Source organism: Mobula hypostoma, chromosome 19, assembly GCF_963921235.1.
Source record: "Mobula hypostoma chromosome 19, sMobHyp1.1, whole genome shotgun sequence".
Taxonomy (NCBI): Eukaryota; Metazoa; Chordata; class Chondrichthyes; order Myliobatiformes; family Myliobatidae; genus Mobula; species Mobula hypostoma.
Window position 1 is genome coordinate 19,955,764 of NC_086115.1, and position 21,268 is coordinate 19,977,031.

General features: G+C 44.8%; 1 protein-coding gene across 1 annotated transcript in view; it reads left to right on the forward strand.

Annotated features, from left to right (window-relative positions):
* Positions 1 to 417: 417 nt before the first annotated feature.
* Positions 418 to 21,268, forward strand: part of tacr2 (tachykinin receptor 2) — a 54,610-nt gene continuing 33,759 nt past the window's right edge. Inside the window, exons 1-3 of the mRNA XM_063071147.1 lie at positions 418 to 791; positions 9,484 to 9,678; positions 15,295 to 15,445. Of these exons, the coding sequence (XP_062927217.1) occupies positions 418 to 791; positions 9,484 to 9,678; positions 15,295 to 15,445 (720 nt within the window). The remainder of the gene's footprint in view (positions 792 to 9,483; positions 9,679 to 15,294; positions 15,446 to 21,268) is intronic.

The following is a 21,268-nucleotide window of genomic DNA, read 5'->3' on the forward strand; positions in this document are numbered from 1 at the left end:
CGTCGGCAGTCTGGGCTGATTCTCCGCGTCTGCTGCAAGTTCCAGCTGCCGGGAGAGTTGGCAGCTCTAAAGAGTGTGAGCCGATACAGTGGTCTGGGACATCGGTTTCATGCCCGTGGTCGCCGGAGAACAGGCTGGTTTCCTTAGGTGCCGGGAGAGCGGGTTGGTTTTCTCCAGCTAGCGGACTGCAGGCTGGTTTCTGCAGGAGCTGCGTTTCTCCCGCATTCGGGATAGCGGGCTCTGTCTCCACGATGGCATTATGAGCTGGCCCACGAGTTTCTGTGGAAATAGTCGGAATATTAGCGTCTGTGAACTGTAGGCTGGCGTTCAGTCCCGGGATCGGACGGCGCGTGGTGCGCGACTGAAGCTGCCCGCCGGTGGGTCCGAACGCCCGGGCTGGGGGAAAAGGCGAGAGCCATGGAAGCCGAGCTGAATGAGACCGTTCCCTGTACCAATGAGACCCTGGGCAACATGTTTGTCCAGCCCACATGGCAAGTGTGTCTCTGGGCAATCGCCTACTCGGTTATCGTGCTGACGGCGGTGTGCGGCAATGTGATCGTCGTGTGGATCATTCTGGCGCACCGGACAATGCGAACTGTCACCAACTACTTTCTGGTGAACCTGGCGGCGGCGGACGCCTCCATGGCTGCCTTCAACACCGCTTTCAACTTCATCTATGCCGTTCACAATGACTGGTACTTTGGTCTACACTACTGCCGCTTCCAGAACTTTCTGCCCATCACAGCCGTCTTCGCCAGCATCTACTCGATGACTGCCATCGCCTTGGACAGGTAAGGTTGGCTGCGCGTCGTCTACAAGGGCACGGCGGCAGGGAGTCTCTCCTCACGGGAGAGTAGACCGGGACGGAGAGCGAGCTGCTCCCTGCGTGAGCAACAGACACAAAATGCTGGACAGCCTCAGCTGGCCGAGAAGTATCTATGGAGGGGAATAAACAGTCGACGTTTTCGGACTGGAAAAGAAGTGGACCGAAGCAATTTCCAGTCCCAATGAAGGGTCTCGGCCCGAAACGGACTGTTTATTCCCCTCCATCGATGCTGCCTGACCCCTTGAGTTCCTCCAGCATTTTGTGTGCGTTGCTCAAGATTTCTGGCATCTCTGCAGAATCGTCCGCGTTCCTTCCACGCACTCCGGTTAGTTTAAACCTCGGTGCCGGGTATTTAGTTCTTGGAATCGCTTTCCGTCTTTGTTTAAAGTGAAGAGATCACATTCTGTGATTCCACCTCAACAAGGACTTCCTTAATGATTTCTTATTTTGCTAACCTGGCGGATTGGATTTCAGAGGGTGGAGATAGTGCACAGGGGCATATCGAGTCGTGAGCCAGCTCGTAATCCCTTCGGCCCAACTCGTTAATGCTGACTATCTGCCCGCAGGTGTAAACGCCGTTTGGGCGGGTTCCTCGTTAGTTACTTTCGTGGGTTTCCCTTTTCTTCGTTTCAGTGAAATGATCTCCGTGAAGTAACCCCCGGTTATTCGGCGCGATTCAGCTGACAGCAGATTGGCGCCTCCACAGCTCCGTTTTATCACTGTGGAAATGGTAGTAAGTTTCTTGGCAAATAGTAACGTCGGAACAGTAACGGGTGAGCCGGTGGATACGTTATGTTCGGGCTTTACGAGGGGTTTACCGTAGCATGCCAGGAGGTGCTGGTATTCAGAAGGGCCTGGCCATTCTGTCACAGACATCACTGCCGTAGCCAGCGACAGGAGTGGTGTGGCGAGCTACATTGAAAGGGGAAAGGAATAGGAAAGAACACATCTTACAACGATTCTACAGCGCCTTAGTGAGATAGCAGTCCCATCTGAGAACGACTAAAGAAAGCGATCTAGCCCGTCCCTTCCATTGAACCAAACGGAACTTCCTTGCCAGCTCCCAGGGAGCAAACCCATTATAGTAAAACTCCTGTGGTCTTCCAGACTATTGAGTGGTGTTCACGACCCAACACATGCATTTAGTTCATTCTTTTTAGGTATTACTCGGCATTAAAGCAAACATTCTAGTGAGGCTGCTAAGTTTAAACAGAACACGGGATTTAGCGTGCTGGTCAGTGTTGGAAAATGCTGGAACCCCAACCCTTGCACTCACTCTCAGCCCCTTTCGCTGCCACACCTTAGTTTGTTACCCGCCGTTGCTTTACAAACTCTGTTGGGTATTTTGGTACCGTAGATGCAAACGGTTGTAGAGGTGGTACAGTGATGATGTATATTTGGAGTTCTAAAAGGCTTTTAAAACGATGCCATATAATAGGCTTTAATTCTTTCGACCATGTCTGCTGGATCAAAATAGCACAGTGGCGTGGATGCAATATTGGCCACTGGAATAGAGAGAGGAGTGTTGGAAGTTGTAAACACAAAATACTCTGCAGATGTTGGGGTCAAAGCGACACTCACAACACGCTGGAGGAACTCAGCAGGTCGGGCAGCATCCATGGAAAAGATCGGTCGATCAGAACCCTTCGTCAGGACTGTAGGGGGAAGGGGCAGAGGCCCTATAAAGAAGGTGGGGGGAGGGTGGGAAGGAGAAGGCTGGTAGGTTCCAGGTGAAAAACCAGTTAGGGGAAAGATAAAGGGGTGGGGGAAGGGAGGCAGGGAGGTGATAGGCAGGAAAGGTGAAGAAAGAATAGGGGAAAACACAATGGGTAGTAGAAGGAGGCGGAAACATGAGGGAGGTGATAGGCAGCTGGGGGAGGGGGCAGAGTGACATAGGGATAGGGGAAGGGAGGGGAAGGGAATTACCGGAAGTTGGAGAATTCTATGTTCATACCAAGGGGCTGGAGACTACCCAGACGGTATATGAGGCGTTGCTCCTCCAACCTGAGTTTAGCCTCATCATGGCATGCTGAGTTTCTCCAGCGTGTTGTGAGTGTTGGAAGTTGATTTTTCAGAAGAGAACATTTAGCGATGGATAACGAGGACATGTATTTAAGTATTAATATTGTTTCAATGCTGTTCGCTTCTCCTTTAGCGATGAATTTAAAGGATTCAATTCTGTAGTTTTTCTGCAATACTACAATGCCTTATCCCTGGCATCACCCCAAAAATCTCTTTTTACCTCTGCAGCTGAATCACAATCAGTATTATTTTAAGGTTTAGTGTGCCGTTCCTAATTTTTTTTGTATTCTATGCTTCATTATGTAAAACTAAAGACCATGTATGTTTCTATAATATAAACAGAAATATTAAATGCTGGGTTCAGTCGTCAGCAACTGTAGAAAGGGAAATGGAGTGATACTTCAGGCTGAAGACCTTTTATCAGACCTATTTTTATAAATGCTTCTGTAACAGGGACGTGTATGGTCATGGGCTTTGGTTGAAGGAATAAAAGTGTAGACTATTTCCAAGCAGGGGGTGAATTCAGAAATCAGAGGCGCAAAGGGACTTGGGAGCCCTAATGCAGAATTTCCTAAAGGTTAACTTGCATGTTGAGTCAGTAATAAGGAAAGCAAATGTAGTGTTAACATTCATATCGAGGACTAGAATATAAAAACAAGAATGCAATGCTAAGGCTTCATAAGGCATAAGTCAGACCGCCTTTGGTGTATTGCGAGTGGTTTTGGCCTCTTATCTAAGAAAAGATGTGGTGGCTTTGGAGAGTGTCCAGAGAAGGTTCACGAGAATGATCCTAGGAATCAAAGGGTTAACATATGAGGACCATTTAATGGTTCTGGGCATGTACTTACTGGAATTTAGAAGAAAGAAGGGGAATCTCATTGAAACTCATCAAATATTGGAAGGCCTAGATAGAGTGAATGTGGAGAGGATGTTCCCAAAAGTGGGAGATTCTAGGATGAGAGAGCAAAGCTTCAGGATAGACGAATGTCCTTCTAGAACAGAGATGAGGAGATGATGTTGTAGACTTACAGACTGAATGGAATACTGCTTGTGACGATAGTGATACGGGAACGGTCTAAGCCTGAAGTGTAAGGAATAGCACTGATTAGTTCATGCAACTACTTATTATTGATAGTGAGGAACTATCCCTTCCATTCAACCAGCTTCTGCTCGGTTTTGGGGGATCATGAAACTTCAACAGAAGTTGGAAAGGAATGGTAAAACAAAAGCAGGAGGTGGGGAAAGCTGTGGTTAGTGCGATGACAGTTCAGGGCAATGGAGCTTGGGGTTCAAATCTGACACCCTCTGTAAGTAAGTTTGTACGTTCCTTCCCGTGGGCGCATGTGTTTCCTTCAGGTGCTCTGGTTTCCTCCCACAGTCCAAAGTCTTACTGTTAGTAGGTTAATTGCTTATTTTAAGTTATCCTGTGATAGGCTAGGGTTAAGTTGGTGGATTGCTGGTCAGTAAGGCTTGAAGGGCCAGAAGGGTCTATTCCGCACTGTATCTCTAAATAAACAAATAATCCTACAATAATCTCTACAACATTTGTGCTGACGGGTGCGATAGCGCCTCCGATTGCAATGGCTACAGATTGTTCGGGAATTTCACTGAGGGTGATGGTGGAAGAGTGAAATTACTAAATTAAACTTTCTAAGAAAAGTATGGCAAGGTGGTTAATTTATGTCACCTGTTATATTTGCAACCTAATGAAAATTATTGGGGTGCCTGACGCCTGTAATTAAAGTGAGTGTCAGTAGGTTGAGGAGCTCGGTGCAGAGTTGATGAGCTGGAGTCTGAGCAGATCCAACCAATGCAGAACAGTGCAGGAGGGATTGTTACTGATTCCATGAGGTGTTCACATCTCCCTGAGATTAAGGACTGTAGAATTAGTCAGTCAATAGGGATTGGAGGAAATTACTAAATAAAGGTTGTTACAGGGGAACCAGAAGGTAGATTTACAGGAATTTCAGTTCTTCCACACTGGGATTGTTTCACTGGAGTGCCGGAGACTGAAGGGTGTCCTGCTAGAGGTTTATACAATTATGAGGAGCCCAGTAGATCAATTGTGCGAGTGGACAAAGGAATGACAAAGCAAGGATAGCAGTGTGAGCTGTATGGAAGGTGGAGAGAGTTCAGGTGAATATAGACAGGAGACGGATGTGGCATATTTAATATAATGTAGAAAAAAATGAGTCTTCCCACTTCAGGAGAAATAAGCTTAAAGCTGGGGTACTTTGTAAATGAAATGGGTTATATATGTTCATGTTCAGTGGGATATAGGTGTCATTGTGTATGTATTACTGAAAGTTAGCATTCATGTTCAGCAAGCATGTGGTCTGTTGGGCTTCTTTGCAAGTGGACTTGACAGCAAGAGTAAAGATACTTCTGTCCAATTATATATCAGCTTGGTGAGGTCACCTCCTGAATGTAGTGCGATAGAAGGAATGCAGGGACAGTTCACCAGGCTGATTGATTGGTTTGTGGTTTTGTCATATGGTGAGTGATGAGGTAGACTGGATCAAAACTCCCTGTAGTTTGGTCATAAAGTCACAGTATTACAGCAGTGAAGCATGCTGTCAGTCCACATGTCCATTTCCAATCTGAGATACCTAATACACTAAGTCTATTTCCTTACATATGATCCCTATCCCTCTGTTCATTTTCTGTCCTTGCACCTGTCCAAATGCTCTTTAAATGTTGCAATAGTATGCGTATCCATCACCTCCTCTGGCAGCTTGTTCTATTCACCCATATCTATCTCTCTCTCTCTCTCTCCCTCTCCCTCTCTCTATCTCTCTCTATCTCTATCTCTCTCTCTCTCTCTCAAACCTCCCCCATGATCTGCTGTTGATATTTCTTCTCTCATTTTAAATTTATGTCCTTTAGTTTTAGACTCTCTAATCTTTAGAAAAGACTCTAACCCTATCCTATTTACATCCCTCATAATTTTATAAACATCTATAAATTCACCACACGGCTTCCAGCTCTGTGCTGAGAACAATCCCAGCCTAGCCAATCTCTCTTTTTAACTCAAGTGCTCCATTCCAGGCAACAACTTGTGAATCTCTCCTGTACTTGTTCTAGCACTACCACATCCTTTCTGAAGTCTGGCCTAAGCAATGTTCTCTACAGCACTGGCATAATGTGCCAACTCTCATACTCAATACCTCTGCCTGTGAAGGCAAGCAAACTAAATTGGCCAGGTCCCAGACACTGGTGAGTAGCTAGTGATGTTCCTCTGTACAAGAAGGGAAATAACATTAATGCTGGACATTGTAGACTGGTAAGTCTGATATCAGTGGTAAGGACTGGAGAGGATTTATGAACACTTGGAAAACCATGGCCTAATTGAGAATAGTCAGTATGGCTTTGTGCAGAGCAAGTCACTCGGCTGAGTTTTTACAGGTGATGAGGGTGATCGATGAAGCTAGAGCTGTGGATGTTGTCTACGTGGATGTTAGTAGGTGTTTAGAGAAGTCCCTCATTGGCGACTCATCCAGAAACTTAAGATGCATGGAATCAAAGGTGAGTTGGTGTTTGAATTCAGATTTGGCTTGCCCATACAGGACAGAGTTTAGAGGTCGATGGGTTTTACTTTGGCAGGGTCTATGATTGGTAGTGTTCCTCAGGGATCTGTACTGGGATCTATATATGTCTGGAATGGAAATGTGGATGGGTGGGTGGGTTAGTAAGTTTGCAGTTGATACAAGTTTTGGTGACATTGTGGATAGTGTACAAGATTGCCAAAGGATAAGTGGGATGTACCATTCAGGGCCCCAAACAGTCCTTCCAGGTGAGGCAACACTTCACCTGTGAGTCGACTGGGGTGATATACTGCGTCCGGTGCTCCCGATGTGGCCTTTTATATATTGGCGAGACCCGACGCAGACTGGGAGACCGCTTTGCTGAACATCTACGCTCTGTCCACCAGAGAAAGCAGGATCTCCCAGTGGCCACACATTTTAATTCCACATCCCATTCCCATTCTGACATGTCTATCCACGGCCTCCTCTACTGTAAAGATGAAGCCACACTCAGGTTGGAGGAACAACATCTTATATTCCGTCTGGGTAGCCTCCAACCTGATGGCATGAACATCGACTTCTCTAACTTCCGCTAAGGCCCCACCTCCCCCTCGTACCCCATCTGTTACTTATTTTTATGCACATATTCTTTCTCTCACTCTCCTTTTTCTCCATCTGTCCCTCTGAATATACCCCTTCCCATCCTCTGGGTCCCCTCCCCCCCCCGTCTTTCTTCCTGGACCTCCTGTCCCATGATCCTCTCGTATCCCCTTTTGCCTATCACCTGTCCAGCTCTTGGCTCCATCCCTCCCCCTCCTGTCTTCTCCTATCATTTTGGATCTCCCCCTCCCCCTCCAACTTTTAAATCCCTTACTCACTCTTCCTTCAGTTAGTCCTGATGAAGGGTCTTGGCCTGAAACGTCGACTGCACCTCTTCCTAGAGATGCTGCCTGGCCTGCTGCGTTCACCAGCAACTTTGATGTGTGTTGCTTGAATTTCCAGCATCTGCAGAATTCCTGTTGTTATAAGTGGGATGTAGATCATTTGCAGATATGGGCAGAGAAATGGCTGATGGAATTTAATGCAGCCAAATGTGGGATGTTGCACTTTGGGAGATCCAAAATAAAAGGGACAGTGCACTTTTAATGGCAGGACCACTAGATGTGTTAATGTACAGAGGCATCTTGGGGCCCAGCTCCATGGCTCCCTGACAGTGGCTGCACAGACTGACAGGGCAGTTAAGAAGGCAAGCTCACTTTTATTAGTCAAGGCACTGATTTGAAGAGTCAGGAAGTTATGTTGCAGCTTTATACAACTTGCAAACGAGCACATGAATTTGCAGAGATTGGAGGGATACCGATCATATGCAGGCAGTGGGGGTTAGTTTAATTAGACTTCATTCAGTTAATTGATTCCACAAAATGTTGTGTCTGAACTGCTATACTGTTCTAAGTGACTTCTTGACTATCCTATACACTTTTGTAGCCAATTTCAGGTAGTAATGAACTTGCACCCCGAAGTCTCTGTACATCAAAGCTTCTAATATCTCTACTGTTTACTGCCTATGTCTGACAACCCAAACTGCATTACATCATGCTTCTTTGGATTAGCTTTCTCTGCTACCACAACAAGTGACTTTCCAGCTGACCTGTCCTTCAGTATCCTTTCACAATCTTCTTTACTATCTTCTACCTAGTTATCAGGTCACAGACATTCTCATTCAAATCATGTATACATCTACGACAAACAACAAAGATCCTAACTCCAATCCCTATCGTACACCATTGGTTGCAGACTTCCAATCAGAAAAACAAGACTTCTCCTCTGCCTCCTATCACTAAACCAATTTTGGATCTAGTTTGCCAAAACTCCTTGGATCCCAAGTGTCCTAACTTTCTGGACCAAACTACCATGCAGGAACTTGTCAAAAGTCTTGTTAAAGTCATATAGTGTGGAAACAGGCCCTTTGGCCCATCTCTTCCATGCTGACCAATACACCCAAGGACAGGATTAACTGATTGATGAGTGATCTTATTGAAGTGTCCAAACTCTGTTAGGGGTCTAACGAAGTCAATGCAGGGATTATATTTCCCTTATTTGTTGTATGTCGTAAGGGATTTAGGGGTGGGGAGGAGAGGGGTGTTTGCAGTCCCAAAATAAGGGGTCAGTGCATTCAGGATGGCGAATCTTTGGAATTCTCTATCAAGGGAATCAATGGATTTAGGGTTAGGTCTGGAAATTGCCACCAAAGGATCAGCCATAGTTTTATTGAATGGTAGAACAAGCAAGAGGGGCCAAATGACAAACACCTGCTTCTGCTTACTATGTTCAAGGAAAGTGGATAAACAAATAAACAAGAAAGGAACATAGAAGATAGAACATTACAGCACAGTGAAGGCCCTTCAGCCACAATGTTGTGCCAACCTTTTAACCTACTCTGATTTCTTTTAATCTACTCTAGCAAGCTTTGAAGGCTTAGGAAGCAAGGATCAGACAAGGCTCTAGACAGGAAGGAGCTGAAGAATGGAGGAAAGGAGTGGAAAAAAATATTGGTTGGTTAATGAATTCAAGCAACCCAGGCCATGTTTTTTTCTCATTGCTGCCATCAGGAAGAAGGTACAGGAGCCTCAGAACTTGCACCACCAGGTTCAGGAACAGTTACTACCCCTCAACCATCAGGCTCTTGAACAAAAGGGGCTAAATGCACTCAATTGCCCATCCATTGAGATGTTCCCACAACCAATGAACTCACTTTAAGGACTCTTTTATCTTGTTATTTCATGTACTTGTTAGTTATTTATATTTGCATTTGCGTTTGTTGTCTTCTGGTTGATCTTTAATTGATCCTGTTATAGTTATTGTTCTATAGATTTGCTGAGTATGCCCACAGAAAAATGAATCTCAGCGTTGTACACGGTGACATACATATACTCTGATAATAAACTTTACTTTTAACTTTGAAGCAGAGTGAGAATAGTTAATTTGGATCATAAATAAGTCTGATGAAGAAGCCTGTTTCTGTGATGTGCAATCTCTGCATCAGTGAACTGTGGATAGTAATATGCACTAGTAAGAAATGCTACATAACACTTGTTCTGCTTCACTGTACAGATACATTGCCATCATCTACCCCCTGAAGCCGAGACTTTCATCCAGCTCAACGAAGATAGTGATTGTTGTCATTTGGCTCCTGGCTCTGGCCCTAGCATTCCCACAGTGTTTTTATGCTCGGATAGAGTACTTGGGCAGCAGAATCATCTGTATAGTGGACTGGCCTGGAGACGTTGGAGGACAACATCAACTGGCGTAAGAACCTGTTTATCAGCTCCCTGTGCTTATGTTACAATGCCATTTGTGAAATTGAGGGTTATTTTTAGAAGTTGATTTCCACAGGCGAATAAACTCTTCTTGGGCTTCCAGCCGGGTACAAGTATCAATTGTAACCGACATTTCAATGACAAACTCTGGCATCTCCTTCAGGGATGATGCCTGGCATGTCTAGCCCAGTGGTATTTATACCCCAGTAATCCATCCCTCCTGATTGGTTAGTCCTCATCCAATCAGGTTTCTGCTCTCCCACTTTGTTTGCAATGGAATTCCAGTTCTTACTTAGAGTGAGACCTTCATCTTTACTAAAATTCTTTTCCTCTAGTTTTATTTCAAAGGCTTCCTTTACCAGGTGGTCCTAAAAGCCATTGGCATTGCACAGAAGTTTTCCATAGGTTCAGAGGACAAGAACTGCTGCAAATCTGTTTACAGATTTCATTTTAGAATAAATGCTTTCTAGGTAAAGCACGTATGCCCCTGTTTTTAGATTTAGTGGGGAAAACTTTTGAAGAATTAGGGCAGATAACTTTAGAATTTCAAATAAAACAGCTGCTGTAAGTCTAAATAGAAACAGAAAATACTGGAAATACTCAACAGGACAGACAACACCAATGTAAAGGGAAACATAGTTGTTGATTCAGATCGAAAAGCCTAAATCAGAACTGGGTAGGAGCCAAAAGAAGATTTCTCTGTCATTCTGTGTAATTTCTCCATCTCCAAATGGACTCTACCAAAAACAACATCCTTCCCAACTCCTCTCTCTGCTTTTCATCGGGATCGCCCCCTATGTGACTCCCTTGTCCACTGGTCTCTCCCGACGGCTCTCCATCCTGGAAATCCTGCTTGCGAGCAGGACAAGTGCTACACCTCCTCACCATCACCATTCAGGGCCCCAAACTGCCCTTCCAGGTGAGGCAACACTTCACCTGCAAGTCTGTTGCAGTCACCTACAGTATCGAGTGTTTCCAGTGTGGCCTTTTCTATATCTGTGATACCTGGTGTAGATTGGGGGCTGCTTTGACAAGTATCAGTCGTTACCCACTTCAGTTCCACTTCCCTTTATTCTGACACACGTCCATGGCCTCTTCTCCTGCCAAACTCAGGTTGGAGGAACAACACCTCATATTCTGTTTATGTTGTCTCCAACCTCATGGCATGAACATCAATTTTATTTTTTAAAATTTTATTCTCCAACTTCCAGTAATTTCTTTCTCCTCCCTCCTCTCTTTTCCCATTCCTCATTTGGTTACCTTCTCACTCCTATTCTTCTTCTCACCAGCCCCTCTGGTTCCCCTCCTCCTTAGCTTTCTTCCGTGGTCTACTGTACTCTCCTATTAGATTCTTTCTTCTTCAGCAACTTACCTCTTCCACCAATCACCTCCTAGCTTCTTACTTCATCCTCCCTTCCCTACCCACTCGCCTTGCCTGGTCTCACCTATAAGCTGGCAAATTGCACTCCATCCCCCATCTGCTTCTTCTGGTTTCTGCCCCCTTCATTTCCAGTCCCGATGAAGGGCCTCAGCGCAAAACATCGACTATTTATTCCCCTCCATAGATGTTACCTGACCTACCGAGTTCCTCCAGCATTTTGAGTGTGGTTGCAACAGAAGTAGGGAGTGAGAGTATGCTGGTGGGGAATGTCTCTGACAGAGTAAAACAAAGGGGATAATGACAATATGATATAAACAAGGTTGCCTGACCTTCGGACGATGCTGAGGGAGGAGGTGTGTACAGCAGAGGAGTGGGCTGGGAAATGGAGATGGGTGGGTGGGTGGGGGAGGAGCAGGCAAGCAAAGAATCACAGAGAGAGCTGTTCCTGCAGAAAGTGGGAAGAGGGTAAGATGTGACTTGTGGTGGGATCACATAGCAACTGGTGGAGATGACCAAGGATGTGAGGATGTGGATATTTGTGGGTGAAAGGTAAAGACCAAGGGACGTCTATCTCTGTTCTATCTGGGGAGAGGTGGGTCGGAGGAAATGTGAGTGGGCTCCATCGGTTTTGGTAGAGGCAAAGCCGTGTTACCTGAAAAAGGATGACATTTCAGAAGTCCTGGAACAGGAAGTCTTAAAGCAGATGTGATGGAGAAGGAGAGAAAGGAGACAGAGTGGAAAGAGATGTAGTGGAGCTAGTTGTGGTAGTTAGTGGGTTTATGGTAGATAATAGTGGATAGATCATCTCCTGGGGTGGAGACCAGGAGATCTGGAGAGAAGTCAGAAATGGCCCAGAGGGATTTGAAGTTAGCAGCAAAGGTGGTAAAATGGGATCAGCAGCAATGTGGTTATTGACTTTGCAGAGGGAGGGTTGGGAAGGGACGTCAAGGTAAGACTGTAACAAGGACTATTAATGTAGTCAACAAAATGACAAGAGTAGCTGGGATCTATCTGGGTTCCCATGGCCACACCTTTAAAATGGGAAGAATCAAAAGATAAGTTGTTAAGGCTGTTTGAACATAAACTTCTTTTCTTCAAGCTTTGACCATTTAAAATGTACCTGCTTTTCTCTTTTGGACTCCAAAACCAATTACCATGTTTCCATTTTCCCATCTGCCAGGTTTTAGACATTTGTTCAACTTGTCTCTATTTGCCTGAAGCCTGTTTAAGTTCTCTCTCCAACTCACAATTCAATCTAGTTTTGTAACACCAACAAGCTTAAAAGTGAATCCAAATCAGAATCAGAATCAGGTTTAATATTACTGGCATACTGAATGTCATGAAATTAGTTGTTTTGTGGCAACGGTACATTGCAATACATAATAACAAACAATAAATTACAATAAGACATATATATGATATGTACATTATGTATATATATAAAGTAGCAAAAAAGAAATTTCATGTCACATGCTGGTGATAATAAACCTGATTCCGATTCTGAGAAAACAGAAGTAGAAAAAGAGAAAAAACAAAATAGAAAGAAAAGAAACATTTAATTGACATTTAATTCTCTCTGTCAAATCACTGAATAATTGGAACTAAGGACAAGTCAGTACACTGTGATACCCTTGTAATTTGAACCAGCTAATCTGAGAAAGGTCCAGTTATCACCGCTCAAATCAAGTCAAGTCAAGTCAAGTTTCTTGTCATTTAATATATACATGTAAATATAATATATATAACCATATAATGTATATAGAAACGAGACGTTTCTCCAAACTAGGGTGTAGGTCACAGTAGTACAAATAACACACATGACATATGATAACTTATGAAGGTAAGGATAAAATCTACAGATGAATCACACACAAATAACAAACTAAAGTGCATTAATATTAAATTTTGGTAGGTACAGAACAGATTAACCCATGACACATTGAGTACAATGCAGCAGGGAGTTCAGAAGCCTTATGGCCTGGGGAAGAACCTGTTTCTCTTCCTGACAGTTCTTATTTTTATCCAAATTAGTCTCCTGCCTAATGGTTGAAAGTCAGAGAGGATGCTGGATGGATGGGTGGGATCCTTAATAATACGAGGGGCCCTGCGTATGCAGCGCTCCTGATAAATGTCCACATGGATGGTAGACAAACTCCAATGATCCTCTCAGCTGTTCTCTCAGTCCTTTGTAGGGACTCCTTGCTTTCTGTCTGTTAACTCATTCTAAACTTACAACCTACTGATGGTATTGGGCTGAAATGATTTTGTAAGTTCCTTAGAACTATGTTAACCGGGAGAACAAATGTCCCAAAGGATTCAAGTAAGTTTGTCTGCATCACACATGAACAAAATTGCCTTCTTGTGTCTGATTCTAGACAACTTCAATCTTGCCCATCATTTCAATGTGTTATTCATCTAAAATAAAATTCCATTGCTTTAACATACTGTACAAATTTACAGGCTTCTGACCCTTGTCAAAACTACTGAAATTTCTGATACAACTGGCCTATAATTGACTTACTATGTTCTATCTACCACTTTATCAGTAACCAGGCTTGTCTGTTCATTTCCAATCAATTTTGCAGCTGCTGTATTTGTTACTTTCTTTCAATCTGCACCTCAGACATGCTGGGATTAAACATAAACTTCACAGACAGACCCCACTAATAAAACCATGTTTTATTGGCAAAAAATAGTAAAACCTTTCTCAATGATTTTGTCATTCTAAGAGCTGTGAGTCTTTGTTCTGCTCATCACCAGGATGTGCGCTTAGTGAGTTAACCTTTAATTCTGTGGCAGAATGTACAAAGGCAAATCAATGAAACCTGTGTGTGAGAGTTTTTAAAGTGGAAAGAAAACCTGTTGTACTGGGGCAGTTCCACTCTCTGTATCGCAGAAGACTGGGTCAGGTCGTACAAACAAACGTCACAAACTGGGGTCTTCCTTGGTTCCAGTGGATGACCATGACACCTTCTGTACCTTGTCAAGCGCTTCGCTCTCCATGGAGCGTTGCAGTAGCTCCTTCCTGGCTGTTGGATCGCTCTGTAGATCTCATCCGCCCAGCCACTGGAGCTGACTTTGCGTGCTAGGACAGGCATAAGACCATAAGATATAGGAGCAGAATTAGGCCATTTGGCCCATCGAGTCTGCTCTGCCATTTCATCATGGCTGATCCAATTTTCCTCTCAGCCCTAATCTCCTGCCTTCTCCCTGTATTCTTTCATGCCTTCCCTGACTAATCAAGAATCTTTCAACCTCTTTTGGCCTCTGCAGCCACCTGTGGCAACGAGTTCCACAGATTCACCACTCTCTGTCTAAGGTAATGCCTCCTCATCTCCATTCTAAGGGAATGTCCCTCTATTCTGAGGCCACGTCCTCTGATCTTAGACTCCCCCACCAGAGGAATCATCCTCTCCACATCCATCTATCGAGGCCTTTGAAAATTTGATAGGTTTCAACAAGGTCACCCCTCATTCTTCTGAATTCCAGTGAGTGTAAGTACAGAGCCATCAAATGCTCCTCAGTCTTGGAATCATTTTCTTGAACCCTCTCCAAAGTCAGGACATGAATGAGACATGGAGAGTTGAGAGAAAGTTTGTACAAAGTATTCAAAAATCTTTACTGGCAGTCTATGTCCCAGCTAAGAATAATGCATGGGATTCAACCCTTAGATTGTTGATGGCCTTGAAGTAATAATCATTCCTTGCTGCCAATATGGATGTGGACTTCCCTCCATTGAGGACATTTACAGCAGCAGGTGTGTAAAGAAGGCCTGGAAGATCATCAGGGACACCGGTCACCCCAACCATACACTGTTTCAGCTGCTTCCGTCTGGCAAACGGTACCGCAGCATTAAAGCCAGGACCTACAGGCTACAGGACAGCTTCTTCCTACAAGCCATTAGATTTATAAATTCATATGTTTATACATTGTGACAGAGTCATAACACAAAGATTTTTACTCTCTCACATTGTGGGATAGATATAAGGTTTAAATAAATTCAAATTCAAATTACACAGATGGCAATCAGAGCACAGGCATGAGTGGAAAGTATCTGGTAAATTAGATTCCACATTTCCTACCTTTCAGCCAGTTTCTTATCCATTTTCAGAATTCACTCTCAAACCACGAAGTTTTGACTTTATGTAATGAGCTCTCATGACAATCTTTGCAAATCTCTTCTGGAATAGATTTGTCACCATCGTTGATGATTGTGTATTGCAGGTACCAGCTGGTGGTGATAGCATTGATTTACCTGATGCCACTGATAGTCATGGGAGTCACATACACAAAGGTGGGATTAACACTATGGGCCAGTGAAATACCTGGAGACTCAACAGAGAGATATCATGAGCAGCTAAAAGCAAAACGAAAGGTTTGTGGCAAAACTCATAACTTGTTTATAGAAGATGAATATTGTATAGTATTATTTAACCAAGCATAAGACCCTTTGTTCTACCATGGGCTCACAAAATTTGGACAACACAAAATTGTTATGGTTTATTTAACCTGATCGCTAAGCTGTTACAAGTTAGTTGCGTTTGATTGTGGGCTTAAGGAGAAGCATTTCTGCCAAGGTTCTTTGAATATTATCTCTCACTGTGGAGAGATTAGGAAAGGATGGTGAATGATTTACTGGTATCACAAAACCCAACCGATCTAACCAACGGATCTATTTGTTGTAGCAGAATGTATTCACTGTCATTTCCAACTTGAATAGACATTTCGCTATATTTCTCTCTGTGGCACCTAGAACATCAGCTTGTTTCACATGTTTATTTTGCTATTTGCTGTACCTTTGCTATAAACTGCTTTAATTTCACACGTCTGTTTCCTCCAGTTCATAGAGGCATTTTAAATAACCTCTCGATTGCTTGTACTGTTTGAATAAACTCTGCTGAGTAAATAGACGTTGTTTACAGTGGAATGGATGATTTGCCTAAAGTCCTTCCCAGCTTCCAAATCAATGGCTGAATACCATTAATAAACAACTCGTGTCAGATTCTCCTTTTGAACAGTGGGGCAGCTAATCAGCCCACAACAATTTCACCCCCAGCAACGTTTATATATTGATAACTTTCTGTACTGTGAATCATTGCTGATAACACCAACTATCTACTTTGGTAAACTATGATCTGGATGACCACTGAATCCGTTTTGATAATCCCCACTGACTTAAAAGGAGCCAAATTTCAGGAACAGACTTTTCAATTTTTTTGGGAGGATGGTATTGTAAGTTTTCACAAACAAAAATGGCAGAGGCATTTTATGTTTAAGAAAAAACACTTATTGTACTCCAAACTCTGAACACAAAGCGCGGTAAAAGTACTTTACATAATTTATGTCATCATGTCAGACCAGCTTCTTAAAGTGAACCTCAATTCAAGGTCAGTGGCTGTGAATTATGTAAGCTTCCATCAATTACATTACCCTACACAGGCCCCCTTCCCCCCCACAGGATTCACTAAAGCCTCTCCAGAGCTAGGATGAGCTGCCTGGCTTGGGTCCTATCTTCCATGGGTGGAGGAACAGCAGAGACCTCTGCTTCATCCAGAGGTGTGTTGACGCACTCATGGTCATGGCCTGATGGCAGGGGCAGGGTGGTGGGATCATCCAAATCTTGGTGGGCCGGTTTAAGCTGATCTACTGAAATACATTCAGGCTTACCCCTCTTATCTATGATGAAAGTCTTTCCCCCCACCCATCCCAAAATGCAGAACGGGCCATCATTAGGGGGCCTAAAGGGATATTGGTGTTTATCATGGCAGACAAAAACAAACGAGGTGGAATGTAAGTTAACAGGAACCCAAGGGTGCTGTACGCCACGATGGGAGGTAGGAATGGGTGAAAAGGAATTGAATTTACTGAGGAGGCTGGAAAACTGCTGAGAGGCCAAACAGGCAGTTGTGCCATTGGGAATAAAATCCCCTGGCACTTGTAACAGCCGCCCATATACCAAATCTGAGGGGAGGAGAAGATGGTGGTGTGACGCAGTGCGTGCGCCGTTCCGAATTATATCGTATTTGTAAGTAGGTACCGTGCACAATTGTGATTTGATGGAGACAGATGTGAGAAACACGGAGGAATATCTGGAGAAACTTCTGAAATGCCCGCTTCGCTGCCGCTGCTACTGTGCGATCAAGAATCTCCGGAGGGGAAGGCCCCAGACCCTCAGCTTTGCCTATTGCCTGTTGCTGGGACCGGGGTCAAAGCGCTCGGCAGAGATGGTGCATGGTGCTCGGTGTCAGAGGGCTGGTCGGAGGCTCGAAGTTTTCGGACGGACTCAAGAGTCGGCTGTGGTCAGGTGCTTCCAGGGTGCTGCATCGGCAAGTTTGCGGTGCTGGAGGTTCAAGGCAGGGAGAGTTTTCTTCCTTCTACCGTCTGCGTGAGATGATGGGACTTTCGGGAGACTTTGAGACTTTTTTTTAACCGTGCGCATGGTCTGTTCTTTGTCAAATTACGGTATTGTCTTGCACTGTTGTAACTATATGTTATAATTATTTGGTCTTTGTTAGTTTATTAGTCTTGCTTTGTCTTGTGTTTCTGTGATATCATTCTGGAGGAACATTGTATCATTTCTTAATGCATGCATTACTAAATGACAATAAAAGGGGACTGCGTGTCCTCATAATCTAATCTAATCTAACTCAGCTGTGGACAACTGCAGGTCCTCTTTTGGAGCTGTTCTGAGCCCCAACAGGACCCATGGGAGATGATCATGACAACATGTGTCCGTCAGGGAAGCCTTCAGAGCAGCCTTTAAGGAGTGGTGAAACCGCTCGCATAGGCCATTGGACTGCATGGGGTGTGGCCTAATGTCAAGGTTCCGGGCCATCGCAGCCCAGTGGTCTGATATGAATTGGGCACCGCGATCAGAGAAAATATCAGATAGGGTGCCAAACCGAGCGATCCAGGTGCTGATAAATGCTGGAGCCGATCTGCGGCTGTTGTCGATGCTAAAGGGACAAACTCTGGCCATCTGGTGGTATGGTCCACCCTGGTAAGGAGGGGAGTGAAACCGCGGGAGGGAGGAGGAGGAGGACCAACAAGGTCAACATTGACATGGCAAACCGTCACTTGGGGACCTCATAAGGTGCCAATGGCACCTGGGCATGACACGCCTGTGCCTGCTGGCACTCCAAACAGGCTGCAGTGCAATCACACATGTCCTTTCCAAGGATGTGCCAAACGAACTTCAGTGCTACCAGTTTCTGCGAGGCCTTCTGTCCCGGATGCAAGAGGCCATGTATGGAGTCAAAAATGTCCGTCTCCAGTTTGCAGGCACTATGGGACAAGAGCGACCAGTTGAGACATCGCACAGGAGAGAAACCTCAGCTTCCCCAAACTTAATGTCAGCCAACCGCAGACCCAAGACTGCTGTTCGGCAAGCCTGGACCTCTGGGTCAGTAACTTGGTCAGCAGCCATGTTGGTATAGTCAACCCCTATATTTATGGCCTCAATGGCTGGCCATGAGAGGCAATCAGTCATGGCATTATTTCCCCTCCTGATATGTCGTGAACTTTGATACCTAGGCCAGTTGGCGTTGCTGCTATGCAGACCAAGCGTCTGATATTTTGGCCATCATGTACACGAGGGTTTTGTGGTCAACTAATGCAGTGAAATGGTGATCCTCCAGAAGAAAATGGAAATGGCGGGCAGCCAGATAGAGACCAAGAAGCTCACAGTCAAGCCTTTTAGGAGGACGGAACTGCCACCTGAAAAATGTGAGTGGCTGCTACACGCTTCCAACCAACTGTTCATGCACAGCAGCCACAGCATAATCTGAAGCGTCAGCAGTAATGGCTGTAGGTGAATTGAAGAACAGGTGTGCCAGCGGTGTTGCACTGGAAAGAGCTTGTTTGATGTCATCAAATGCTCTGGTCATATCCGCTGACCAGTCATGCACATGATTTGGGTTATTGCCTTTAAGCAGATATACAGGGGGACCATTAGTTCAGCAGCTCATAAAATGAAGCAGTGATAGAAGTTCACCATGCCTAAAAACTCCTGTCATTTTTTAATAGTGCGGCGAGGTGGGAAGTCAATTATCTCAGCTACTTCTGATGGGAGGGGTCTTGCACCTTCTGCGGAGATGTGATGCCTGAGAAAGTCAATAGTTGACAGCCCAAGCTGGCATTTAGCAAGGTTAATAATCGACCCATGTTGGTTTAAGTGCTCAAAATGTGCAGAGATGAGATCAGTGTTCGGGTTTGGATACACTGGCGACAAGTATATCATCCAGGTAAACAAAAAGAAAATCTAAGTCTTAATACAGAGTCCACCAGCCGTTGGAAATCTGTGCTGCATTTTTCAGCCCAAACAGCATGTGCAGGAACTCAGAGGCCAAATAGGGTTACCACAGCCATTTTGGGAAAGTCCTCCGAGCACACAGGCACCTGAAAAGAGCCTCTAACTAGACAGACTTTAGAAAAAATTAACTTTCCGGTGAAACATGCTGAAAAATCTTGGATGTGCGGGAGCGGGTAAGGATTGGAGGTGGTGGCCTTGTTAAGGTGTCGATATCGGATTTAGGGACCATATGGAGGGGCAAAACCTGGGAGCTATCGACTGGCATACAATGCCATGTTGGCAAACTCAGCCTTCATGGTTGACAGCTTTTCTGGGTCTAGTCTATGCATGCGGGCATGGACTGGCAGGCCAGTTGTAGAAATGTGATGCTTGATCCCATATTTTGTGACTGCAGTGGAGAATGTGGGCTTGGTGAGGTTTGGGAATTTGCCCAAAAGTTGAGTAAACACATGCAGTGGAGCAGGCGCTTGACAGAGTCATTGTGGGGAACTTACTGGGGGAGCAGCATAATGACCCCGAGTCCTTGACTTCCACAAGCTGGGTGTTCTTAAGGTCAACTAATAGTCCTCGGGCACACGGGAAATCTGCACCGAGCAGAGGTCTAGCCATTTTAGCCAGGAGGAATTCCCATCGCCCATTGAAGCAGAGCGCCACCCATCGTGTCCCGTAAATCTGGATCCTGCTGCCACTGGCGACCTCCAGCGAGGTTTCGTCGCTCTTTGGCTTCTCATGAATAGGCAACGCTGGCATCACAATCACTGGAGCGCTGGTTTCACACAGGAAGCATCGTCCTGAACGCCTTCCATAATGAACAGTAGATGACCTTGGCAGCTGGAACCCACAGTGTTCGCAGACCTCTGATGTCCCGATGTGCTGTCGAAGCTACAAGGCGGTCGGCACTTCCCAGCATTGGTACGAAGTGACGTGGTAAAAACATAGACTCGGCGCAGTTTGTTCCGCAGCTGCAGGCCTCCTCTGTTGGAAGCATTGCTGGCCAGGCATATCGAAGCAGGGAAAAGAGGAGGAACGATACATTGCTGCCCGGCTGAGTGTAGACTATCAGCCGTTTTAGCAAGTTCCCTATAGTCCTTCATGTGTGCGTTAGTGAGGGCTATGCAGGCTTGATCAGGCACTTGTAGCATAAAACAAGGATGGTGATTTCCCAGCAGAGACAGCATGTGGCCCATTAGCTCCAAAGGATTAGCATCGCTGAGGCTGAGCAAGGAGAGTATTCAGACTAGTAGTCCTAAAGTCTGTAAAAAGTTAGTTTTCAGTGATACGTATTTATTGTATTCAGACGGGTGTTCTAGTAGACTCACCACTCTCACAGCCGTGGAGTTGTTGAACAATGCTACCACATAGAAATATCTGGTGCTGTCGGTGAAGATCTCGTGCAGTGCTAATAGGGCTTTGGCTTGTAGAAACCAAGAAATGGCATTTTGCTCCTAAAACCCGGCAGCTTCAAACCAAACGCATCGGCCGACATGTTCAATAACTCTGGAATTGTTCTAGAACATTGGGGGTCACCAATGTAGGTTTTTGCAAATAAAAACGGTGTAGGCGTTTTGTGTTTAAGAAAAAATATAACAACTCATTTATTGTACAGCATACACCGAACACAAAGCACGGTAAAAGTACTTTACATAATTACATCATCACGTCAGACCAGCCTGCTAAAGTGAACCCTGACTCAATGTTGGTGGCTGTGAATTATGTACGTTTTGACCAATTACATTAATGGTCAGAGTTTTCCATCCTTCATTGCTCTTGAGAAAAGTCGCAGTGTCCCTCTGAAACAATGGCATCCTTATGGTGATGGTGTTCTAATGATATTGTTCCATAAAATTTCTAGGACTGGTGACAATGAGGAAATAATAGTTTATATCA